This window comes from Camellia sinensis, chromosome 12, assembly GCF_055761805.1.
Source record: "Camellia sinensis isolate YWXY chromosome 12, ASM5576180v1, whole genome shotgun sequence".
NCBI classification, from domain to species: domain Eukaryota; kingdom Viridiplantae; phylum Streptophyta; class Magnoliopsida; order Ericales; family Theaceae; genus Camellia; species Camellia sinensis.
This window is the reverse complement of record NC_138972.1, coordinates 166397299-166409878: the sequence shown is the minus strand read 5'-3', so window position 1 is coordinate 166409878 and position 12580 is coordinate 166397299. Positions and strand designations below refer to the sequence as shown.

The 12580-nt window shown below is 36.7% G+C and overlaps 1 protein-coding gene across 1 annotated transcript; it reads left to right on the top strand.

Annotated features, from left to right (window-relative positions):
• Nucleotides 1–2705: 2705 nt before the first annotated feature.
• Nucleotides 2706–11793, top strand: LOC145804031 (uncharacterized). The gene is made up of 2 exons (XM_082897444.1): nt 2706–3113; nt 11137–11793. The coding sequence occupies exons 1-2, from the start codon at nt 2706–2708 to the stop codon at nt 11791–11793; spliced, it is 1065 nt and encodes a 354-aa protein (XP_082753570.1).
• Nucleotides 11794–12580: the final 787 nt, after the last annotated feature.

Genomic DNA, 12580 nt, shown 5'->3' with positions numbered 1-12580 from the left:
CTTATACTAGGGGGCCACAACAACAGCAAGGGTACAATACCGAGCAACGTAATGGGGAAAGGACTAGAAGGTGCTATGAGTGTGGCCAAGAAGGTCACTTCAAGAACAACTGCCCTCTAAGGTCAGGCGGCTATATCCATCAAGGAGGGGCTGCTCAACGGAACAAATGCGCTCCAACCCAGGGAACACGAACTGTGCAAAATTCCCAATCCAGAAGAGGTCAACCGCCAACTAATCGGAATGTGGGACAATCGAGAACTCAACAGCCAGGAGATGCCAATGCAAGGAAACCTTGGGTGCCAAATCAGGGTGCCCCTGGGAGAGTCTTTGCACTCCAAGAAGGAGAAGACACTGGAAATCCTTCAGTGATCCAAGGTATACTCATCCTTATGAACTCGTGTGTACAAGTCTTGTTTGATTCTGGAGCATCACGCTCTTTCATATCTGCTAAATGTGTTACAACTTTGGGATTAGAACCTGAACGATTAGAAATGCCTATGAGTGTAGCCTCACCGCTAGGAGGTCAAACTCGAGTAGATCTTGTATGCAAATCATGTGAACTAGGAGTCTCCAGTTTGCGTTTGACTTGCGACCTACGGGTTATGGAAATGTCAGACTTTGACGTTATCCTAGGAATGGACTGGTTATCAGCCCATAGAGCCACCATTGATTGCTATCAAAAGACGGTGACTGCTTACTCTCAGGACGGAACGCAATTCCAATTTAAGGGGGATAGACAAGATTCCCTATCACCGACACTTCGGAAATCAAAGTGGCACGACCACCTAGCTAGATGGTTAGCTAGCTTAGTTCTGGAAGACAAGGACCGTATGGAACTAGGGTTACCTCGTGTGATACGCGAGTATACTGATGTATTTCCGGAGGAATTACCAGGACTACCCCCAAAGCGAGAAGTAGACTTTACCATCGAACTACAACCTGGCACATCACCGATCTCAATGGCACCACATCGTATGGCACCAGCTAAACTGAGAGAGCTAAAGACACAGTTGCAAGAATTGTTGGACAAGGAATTTATAAGGCCAAGCACGTCCACATGGGGAGCACCAGCCTTGTTCGCTAAGAAGAAAGATGGGACGCTTAGGTTGTGCATTGATTACCGCCAACTCAACAGAGTCACCATTAAGAATCGGTATCCAATACCTAGGATTGATGACCTCTTCAATCAGCTTAGAGGGGCAAAGTGTTTCTCAAAGATAGACCTCAGATCTGAGTATCACCAGTTGCGTATTCGGGAAGAAGATATTCCTAAGACAGCATTTCGAACCCGTTACGGCCACTATGAGTTCGTAGTGATGCCGTTCGGCCTAACCAATGCACCAGGTGTGTTCATGAGCTTAATGAACAAAACATTCACGCCTTACTTAGATCAATTTGTGGTAGTTTTCATTGATGATATTTTGGTGTATTCCCAGTCTGAAGGAGACCATGAACAACATTTGAGAATAATACTTCAAACCTTGAGGGAGAACCAATTGTATGCTAAAGCTAGTAAGTGTGAATTCTGGATGAAGGAAGTAAAGTTTTTGGGTCACGTGGTGTCTGAAAAGGGAGTATCGGTGGACCCAACTAAAGTAGAGGCAGTGACAGAATGGAAGCAACCTAAGAACACATTCGAGATTCGTAGTTTCTTAGGGTTGGCCGGTTACTATCAAAGATTCATTCAGAACTTCTCAAGATTGGCCAAACCAATGACACGCTTGACTCAAAAAGGAGTTAAGTTTGAATGGAACGAGTCTAGTGAAAATTCATTCCAAGAACTTAAGAAAAGATTGACGAGTGCCCCTATTCTCATAGTACCAGAGCGTGACGTTGGGTACAATGTGTATTGTGATGCTTCCAAAGAAGGTTTAGGGTGCGTGTTGATGCAAAAAGGCAAGGTGGTGGCATATGGATCAAGGCAATTAAAGAACCATGAGAAGAATTATCCCACTCATGACTTTGAGTTAGCAGCCATAGTTCATGCACTTAAAATTTGGAGACACTACTTATATGGTGAAAAGTTTGAGATATTCACCGACCACAAAAGCTTGAAATATCTGTTCACCCAAAAGGACCTGAACATGCGTCAAAGACGTTGGATGGAGTACCTCGAGGATTACCAATTTACCCTTTCTTATCATCCCGGCAAGGCTAACGTTGTAGCAGATGCCTTAAGCCGCAAAAATAGAGGGATTGTTGCTAGTTTAGCCCTTAGAGAATGGAATATGATTGGAACGCTCAATGAATTTGGGGTACAAATGGAGGTCCAAGATGAAAAGGCTTACCTTGGTGCTCAAATTGCTATGCCTAAAATTTTGAGCGATGTATTAGAATCACAACAGTACGATCAGGAGGTGGCATTCATCAAGGCACGAATGGAATCTAGTGAAACCATTCCTGGTTGGGAAATTCACACAGATGGGAGTTTGAAATATCAAGGTCGAGTGTTCGTGCCGAGTGACGACTCACTAAGAGAAAAGGTACTTAAGAAATTTCATTATTCAGTATTCGCAGTACATCCAGGAGGTACTAAGATGTATCAAGACTTAAAACGCCAATATTGGTGGGGCGGAATGAAAAAGGATGTAGCCAAGTTTGTGTCTTAGTGCCTGACATGTCAACAAGTAAAGGCTGAACACCAAAGACCGGCAGGAACCCTTCAACCTTTACCAATCCCAGAGTGGAAATGGGAACACATAACCATGGATTTTGTGACGGGTTTGCCTCGATCACCACAGAGACATGACGGCGTATGGGTAGTGGTAGATCGACTAACTAAGACAGCCCAATTCTTACCTGTCGGGTCATCAGATACGTTAGACTCACTCAGTAGATTGTTCATCAAAGAAATGATCAGATTACACGGAGTACCAGTGAGTATCGTGCCTGATCGTGACCCTCGATTCACTTCCCAATTTTGGCAAAGCTTGCAGAAGGCAATGGGAACGAACTTATGTTTTAGCACGGCATTTCACCCACAAACAGATGGACAGTCTGAAAGGACAATACAAACCTTGGAGGATATGCTTCGAGCTTGCGTTATGGATTTTAATGGAAGTTGGGAGAAACACTTACCTCTCGTTGAGTTCGCTTACAACAATAGTTTCCAGGCCAGTATTGGAATGGCACCGTATGAAGCACTTTATGGGCGACCTTGTCGATCACCAGTCTGTTGGACAGAAGTAGGGGAAGAAACCTTGCTAGGACTCGACCTGGTTCAGGAGACCACTGAGAAGATATAACTGATCAAACAACGACTAATCACAGCCCAAAGTCGCCAAAAGAGTTATGCGGATAAAAGGAGGCGGCCCTTAACCTTTGAGGTAGGCAATCATGTTTTTCTCAAAGTTCGACCTCGTCGAGGTATTACGCGATTCGGAAAGAAAGGAAAACTGGCACCTTGTTATGTGGGACCCTTTGAAATTCTGAGCAAGGTAGGAGAGGTAGCATACCGTCTAGCACTACCACCACAGCTCGCAACAGTGCACAATGTTTTTCACATCTCGATGTTACGGAAATATGAGCCACACCCTTCACATGTTATCAATTGGGGGGAAATTGATCTCAATGAAGATGCAAGCTTTGAGGAAAAACCCATAAGGATTGTGGACCGACGAGAAAAGAACTTAAGAGGCAAGGTCATCTACTTGGTGCGAGTGTTGTGGCAGCATCGAGGAGTGGAGGAGTCTACTTGGGAAAGAGAGGATGCAATACGAGCCAATTACCCTCAGTTGTTTGAAGATAAAGGTACGTGTTAAAATTTTGAGGACGAAATTACTTAAGGGGGATAGGTTGTAAGAACCTAAATTTTTAGACAACTAATTAGTTTATTAATAATAATATTAAGCCAATCAATAGTGATTGTTAAACCATTAAATTATAATATTAATAGGACCATAATTAATATCAATATTAAATTCTTTTAAACAAATTATTTATCTTGATGTGATTAAAATTCTGTATCAAAATACAGTTGTAAAAAAAAACTAAACGGATTAAATTGATAGTAAATAAGCTAGTTAGAATTTAGTAGGAAGAAAACCATCCAGTTGAAAATAATAATATTAAATAAGTAAACAAATAAATAAATTATATATACATATTAATATTGTATTGACACCAATTTCAATTCAATTCTATAAAAAAAATGTGATCAAGTTGCAAGGAAAGTGGCTGACTGCCACTTCCTTTTCTTTTTATCTAGGTTACCTGGCTTGCATGCATATTTTTTTCCCAAGTCCACACTCAACCTATAGCGGTCCCGATATTTCCTGTTGTTGTTTAACTATAATCCGGACTCGGTTCCGTAGATTCGTTGTTAGCTTATCCTCATTTCTATCCCTTACTCTTTTAATTAGAATTTTGGGTTGTGTCGGGCAGGTTGGGAATAAGTGGGTCGTGTTTTAAAACTTAGAAATTTTGCCCAGGTTTTGGTCTCTCCGCTCGAGCGGCGATTTGACGCTCGAGCGGGATTTTGTTGTTGCCTCTCCGCTCGAGCGGCAGTTTGGACGCTCGAGCGTGAATTTCCTTCTCTCAGCATTTTGGTCGTCTGCAGAAAATTCTGGGAGAGTGCACCCGGCGCTCGGGCGGATCTTTGGACGCTCGAGCGTGAACCTGTGTCTGTACGCTCGAGCGGGGTGTTGTACGCTCGAGCGGACCTGCTTTTATATCAGTTCGTGAAACCACCTTTTTGATCACTTTTTGATTTCCTTTCTCTCTCTCACTTTTTCAAAACCTCCATTGGAGAGCACCTCACTCTAAAACCGAACTTCTCTCTTAGGATTGATCTACCTAGAGTGTTTTCCTCACCTTGGGCCTTTGTAAGAAGTGTGTTGATCGTCGAGGGCTTTGTTGAGATCTGAGAAATTTGGGATTTGGAGCACTTCTGAGTTTTACTCATCTTCTCCCTTGGAGCTCTGAATTTGAGGTAGGGATATCCTACTCCTCTCTATGGATTTTGTCTTTAAATTTTGGTAATTTGAGATGTTGGGGTTGGTTTGGTAATTTTGTGAAAGTTTGGGCCATTTGTGTTATTTTACAAAAGTTTGGGTTTTATTTGTAATAAACCTAGATGCATGTTTGGTATAGAGAAATGGAATAAATGTTGAATCATTGATGAAAATGGGACCTAAGGGTGGTAATGGTAATTATGGAAAATGACCTAATTACATTGTTTAATTAATTGAGATAATTAATTGTGGGAAATGAGGAAATGAAATGGAATTGCTGAGATTGGGAGTGCATGGGGTTAAAGGGTGTAGTTGAATTATTTATCACTCACCGAATTGAAATGTCGATTGAATATCCATTGTGCATTTATTTCCTGCTTAGAAATAATTGCTTTGGGCTACCGGCGGAGGGTAGTGTTGATTGTTGTAGACAATGCTTGATGATTAGGCAAACTAAAACTAATCAATTGGATGTGTCATAGAGCACGTCGGTTGATAGAATACATTAATTTTATGTATTGATTGATTGCATATGTGATTCTGTGTTTATATGCATTACTTGTGTATGGGAGGAGATAGGGGATGTACTCCACGGTTTAGGGGAAGATGGGGGATGTACCTCTAAACCGGTTAATGGTTTAGGGGAAGATGGGGGATGTACCTCTAAACCGGTTGTTGGAATGTTGATATAGCTCATATGCTTATCGGTTGAAGTGTTGATACAGCTCATATGCTTATCTATCGGAATGTTGATACAGCTCATATGCTTATCTGTTGTAGTAGTGATATAGCTCATATGCTTATCTATTGAAAAGTTTGTTTGATTTGATATAGCACTAAAATGTATATCATCATTGTTTGCGAAGTATGGGAGTAGTTTATGTGTTATTGATACAACAAAATAATGTGTATCCACCTTGGATTTCGAAAGTGTTCTAGTGATGAACTATGATCTCATCAAATGTTCTGGCCAGAGTACTGAGCCTTGTTTTCAAACTCAAAGTTGAACAAAAAATGAAAAGTGAATTGTAACATAGACTTGGCTGTCATGGTAACGTAGGGAGATGTAAATGGAAGTGTCAGTGTTGACCATCTATCAGTTGCTAATCTTTTAGTCATCGTTCATGGTTGGTTTAGTGTATTTCTACTGGGCTGTGGCTCACCCTATATGGGAATATCATTTTCAGGTACAGGTAGCATGCCACCTCCAAGGACGTAGCTTGGGAGGCCAGAAGCGGACTTTTTGTTGTTTTACTTTTGATGTATTACATGTAAATTCAAGCCAAGGGCTTAACGTGTTTGAGTTAGTACTCTTTTGTTGTAACCAAGTGTTAACTTGAAAAGCTGTAAGCCCATAGGGCATTTGCTTTTGTTGTTAATATGTAATACTTTTTGTAATGAAACTCTGATAAATGAAAGAATGTGGAACCTTTGAATATCAATGCATGTCTTATTTAATGGGTTTAAAGGTATTTTTTTTTGAGGGCGTTACACAACCTCCCTAAGAGAAGTAAGCATGCAATGGCATTCCAAGCCTTGATTAAGGCAGCCACGGCAGGCACAGTCTGTAAGCTGCCATCTAAGCATTAGATGAGAGTTCCTAAGCAAAAAGGAGAAATAAAGTAAAAAATAAAAAATAAAAAATAATAATAATAATAATAATAATAATAATAACAAATTAGGCCCTCAAACTCCTATATTAGGAGCACTATTCAGCCTTATTACACACACTTGTAAGAGCAAAACAAAGAGAGAAGAGAGGGAGAGAAAGCAAGAGAGAAGAGAAGGAAAGAAGGGCCTAACACTTGGGTTTTTTTTACTTCACTAAGGTAAGAATACATCACCTCTATCCTCCCTTAGATACCTCTAACTGAATTTATATAATTTATATATGCAAGACTAAGCATGGTTAAGTCATATATAGCAAAATAGTCCATGCATGTTTAAAACTCTGATAGGATGAGGGTTTCATTATGTTATAATTTCATATTCCTTCTTACAAACATAGATATATGGCTTAGTTACTGTTTTTGTGTGTTCAATATTCTCCATTGTTGAAATAATCTTGCAAGAGAGTAAAATGAGATGAGAATGGCTTCCCTTTACTTGAAGCTTAGATTCTTCTCACTGTTTCACACTTTATCGGGTGAAAAGGGGGCTCTAATAAATTGAAAATAATGGATGTTAAAAATCTGCGTATACTGGAAGTATATTTAGATGTTATACACTCTGTAAAATTTTTATAAAATCATCGGACACCATTTTCTTACCAAAACAAATATTTTCCCTAAACATCACTTACAACACAGCAGAAGCAGCGACTTCAAACTGGTCCCATTTTCTCTACAAATAGTATTTTTCTGCACAACCACTTGGAAAAGTTATATTTTTAAGTTATATTTCAAACGCCGCTGGTTTCATAATTTTTTATTAAGTATTGAGAGAGAAACACCAATTTTTCCAAAATGTGACAGAATCTGTCCAGTTTTCTTATAAAAATTATTTACCATCTTCGACTGGTTTTCAGTCTTCACACTCTTCTGTAAATATGTTCTAAACTCAAAAATTTAGCAAACCTTTCTGACCATTCCTCTTTTCGACACCGTTTGAGGACCCTTTTTATTTTTCAAACACAGAACATCTGTGCTGGAAGTGAATGAAACTCACTGTCCAGAAAACCAGTTTTCTTCAAAAAAAATATTCTCCATTTTAAAATCGTTTTTAGCCCTGATGTTCTTCTCGAAATATTTTCCTAACTCGATGAACTAGCACCAGTTTAAATATTATAATGGTCGAACATCGTATGGTATGGGTTTCATACTTTTTTTGTTTAACCATACAGTGCTGAAAGGAGAAGTACGCGAATTCGTAAGAAATCTTGCGATGACTCCTAAGACACTCTATCACATTTATTTTGGTTGCCATATGTGATTGTGTTGTGCTATATAAACCTTATGTCACTGTGGTTCTCAAACTAAAACTCACACATGCATTAAAATGTGAATTCGATGAAGTAAAGAAACACGAAATTGAATAGATGCATTAAAGTTTACAAGTGATGGGGTGAGCCCGGTTTAGAATCTTGCGCAAGTGAGTTGCGAACCCTAACATGGCACGAGAAGGTATTTCGGCTCTTATCGGTGTAGGCGATATAAGGTTGGTGGTGCGGGTGTCACAACATAGACCGTTCCCTTGGGGCAGACCGTGATGTCACGACTCGGGTACATAACCCTGGTGCGTGGGCATCATTGGTAGTTACAGTAAGTAACATTTGAATATTTGACCAAGGGGGAGTCAGAATTGCCCGTGGCCATTGCTTAGCGGTTGAGTGAAAATAGTGCTCCGCAGGGAGTTACTTAAATTTATCTGATAAACTGAATCTATGAGAAATTAGAAAGAAAAGCATGCATTTTCCTTATGATAAATCACTATTTCCATTTGTCATTTTTATTTATTTATCTATTGTTATTATTTTAACTATTAGCATTTCTGTTATGCTTATTAAATGCTGCTTATTATTTTGTTATTATACGATATTTATTATTTATGAGTATTATTATCGGGGTGGGTATTTTCGGATTGTGGTATATTACTGAGCTCGTCGCTCATTGGCATTCTCGTTACCCTGGCGTTTTATGCCAGGTACCGAAGAAAACGAAGGAAACACCGAGGCCGTGCAAGGTGACATTCAGCCTTGGTTAGCTTGAAGAGTCCCCAAATTCCACAAACCATTTCCTATATTTCTCTATCTTTTCTTTCGCAGCGGTTTTAAATTTCTTTTTGTGTACCGAGACCAAGTTTTAAGTTTTATTAGAATTGTAATTTGAAAACTTTAAAATTTTTGGGTTGTTAATTAATGGATATTAGTGATGTTTGATGGCAACATTGATTTTAAGTCCTAAATCTTATTATGATGTCCAAAAAAAAAAAATTTGGGGTGTCACATGTATAGAACCAAACATCCTCTCCAACCAACCAACATCCTCCCTCTCTCTCTCTCTCTCTCTCTCTCTCTCTCTCTCTATATATATATATATATATATTACACAATTTGAAACTTACTCTCTCTCTCTCTATATATATATATATTACACAATTTGAAACTTAACTACGAACAGAACTAGAGAAGCAATTTCATCCAGTAAGCTCCTCTCTCTCTCTCTCTCTCTCTCTCTCTCTCTGAAACTATCATTTTCAATTTTTTTTTGATGTTTTTTCATAAGTCCTTGATGGAGATATATGCATATTTCGATACATATATCGTTTTCAATTTACTTCAATAATTAAGATTCAAAAATGATTGCGAAGAGTAAAAAAAACAAAAAATCTCAATCATTGTTGGGGTTTTATATGACCTGCATGAACCAATGGTTGCAAATAATATTCATGGTTTGGTTGCAATTTTTGACCAATTTTATTTTTAGGGAGTTTTTTTAATATTTTAAGTAATTTTTTTTTATTAGATATACTTAAAAAGGTCAAATATTTATAAAAAAATATTTTAAAAAATACATAAGATTAAAAAAATGTATTGAATTTTTATATTTTTGGTATTTAATGAATTTTGTAAAGATTTTTTTTACAAATATTATATTTTTTAGGTTTATTTATGTTAGGTGTATCCAAAAATAAATAAATAGAATATTAAAAAAATTGTAAACACAAAAAATATAGAAAATAAAAAATTCAAATTTTTAAAAGTGGATTCAAAAGTCTCAAATCAAATAAGGTGATTAATTTTTTTTAAATCAAATAACTTTTTTTTTCTTTGTTTTATGCACAGTACACAGCATAACTTTAACACAAAAATATTTGGACAAATTACAACCCCCAAAAAAAAAAAAAATTATGTGTTTATTTTGTTTTGAAATTAGTTTCGCTCTATTTTTGGGGCAAAGTTTCACTCTGTTTCATTTCATGCATCTAATATAATTTATAGGGCAAAGTATCACTCTATTTTTTAAATTTTTTATGAATGTTTTAAAAATTTTAATACTTCTTTTTTAGTTTTATATCAACTCAATTTATATACATTTAAAACGTTTCAAATTTAAATGTAACTTTTTATAAAATTATTGAAGAATAGAAAATTTTAATATAACTTTTTATTATTATCATTACTACTACGAACTATTTTTATTAAAGTTTTTTTTTTTTTGATGTAAAACATCTTTTTAAAAAAAATATTCTATTCATTTTTTATTGTTTGGTGAACAAAATATAAGTAAAAATGTTTTTCATTATAGTTTCAAAAACTTCTTGACATTAAAAATTATGTAATCAAACTCTTTCAACGCATTTGACTTTTCAAATAGGTATCCTAACTTTTTCATGCAATATAAATTTTTCGTTTCAATTATGAACTAAACATCGAAAAACAAATACAAAATATTTTTTTGTGTGTAAAATCGATTTATATGAAAAATATTTTGTATCAAAACAAATGGAACCTAAATCAACTTATTCTTGGTGTAAAAGTAGAAAATCATCGAATAGGATCTACATAATTTTTTAGTTAATTTTAATTAATATTTTTCATGGTGTGAGATTCTTTCAATAATTTGAAAGTTATTTCTTTCTTTTAATTGATTTTTCCTTTCTATCTTGCTTTCCTTCTTAATTTTGCTTGTTTGTTTTTATTAAACTGAAGCATTACTTGATCTAAAGAAAAGAAAAAAAAATTGAAGCAGTATAAAAATAAAATAAAAAAAAAAAAAACTGAAACAGTATAGTTTTTTTTTAGTTATTATTTTCAGATTGTATTTGGTTCATGAATTTGAAAAAAGATTTGAAAAAAAAAAAATGTGTATAAAATCTATCCAAATCGGTCCTCAAATTCATAAACCAAACATAATCTTAATCAATTTGGTGTTATTTTCTAGTTTTTATTTTTATTTTTTTATATATTGGTGTTATTTTATGTACTACGACTAAGTTGTAATTTAAGAACTTACAATTTCCGGGTTGTTAATTAATGGATGTTGGTAATATTGGTGGCATTATTGATTTTAAGTTGTAAATCTTAATATGATGTCCTTAAATTTTGGGACGTCACAACATGGTATCAGAGCCTTGGTTGAAAAACCCTTGTGACCTAGAGGGACCGTAAGCCTGCTTGTTAAATAACTTATTAATGGTTATAGTAATCATTTTTAGTTACTAAGTAGAATTTTGATTTTTGTAGATGGCAAACGAAAATCAAAATGGATGGTTGGAGGAAGAACCCGAGATGTTAGAAGAACCTATTGACTGGGAAGAGGATCCAGAGGAAGAGCCAGAAGAGGATTTGGAAGAGGAATTCGGAGTGGGAGCTGAGGGTGAACCTGACTTTGATCAAGAAATGGAAGAGTCTGATCCAGAATCCTCGATAGAGGACGTCCCTGAGGCGGCTTTGAGACACATGATTGTGCCGCCTGTCCTGCCATATGGAAAGGCAGTATTTGTGAGGGTTACCCCAACTAGGCCGTGCTATTGGAGGAGCTCGCCTAGGAGAGACATGTTTATCGGGCCTGTTCAGATAAGAGAATATCTGGACAACAATTTCTATCGAGTATGGAACTTACCACCGCAATACGTCGCCAACAAGGGTGATGCGTTTCTACTCCAGGATATCCGGAGTACCCGACCTCCTTTCGGTCATGTTGTCCGAACCCTAGACCCATTGGTAAATTTTTATAGAGCTTCCACATATCACGAGATCCCTACCTGCGTGATTAGACGAATGGTGGGTCAGAATGGGGTGCGGATGGTCCTTGTCCGCTGGGAGTGTTATGGCCTACCCGATGAAGCATGGGAGTTGGAGGAGACAGTGCGTCAACGTTGTGTCCATTTGCTTGGATAGGAAATGGCAAGTGTGGAAGCTAGGACAACAACAAATTTTGTAGCACTTAATTGTAATAGTCCTAGTTTCTAACTTACGGTTGTTGGCAAAAGTACCACAACGAGATAGGAAGGGTTAGAATGAATTTTTCTTGTTTTTGTTTTTGTTTTTCTTTTTATGATTTATTATTATTAATGAAATCCTAGTACTTTTTCTGTATTCAACTAGGACTGTTTTATATGCATTTTATCAATAAATAAATAACGATAACAATAACAATAACAATAACAATAACAATACCAATAATAATAAATAAATAAACAGAGGGTGTAACCACAATATCCTTCATACAGAAAATGACAGGAAGAACTAGGGCAAACGGATCCAATGACGACAACAACAACAACGACAACAAGAAGGGTTGGGGAGGAGACTCAGGTTCCCTCCACAGCATACAAATGTAAACGAACCTGTATCATTTCATAGACCTCCCACACTCCAAGAAAGATATGAGGAGGGAATGATTGTAAATCTAATACTCTACTTTTAGTTTACACTTCCAAAAAGAGGACAGGGAGCGAAAGGATTACACCAAACTAATATATACAAAAATCAGCAAAATACATAGAAGAGGAAACCTTAGGATATTACAAGGAAGATAAATGACGGCACGAGGGACGGAGCCAGGATTTCAAGATAGGGGGGGCCAAACAATATGTATATCCAACTCCAGCTACATTTACGTTTTCATAGATTCTAGTTTGAAAATAACAACGTATCAAAATATATCAAATAATTAATATAAACA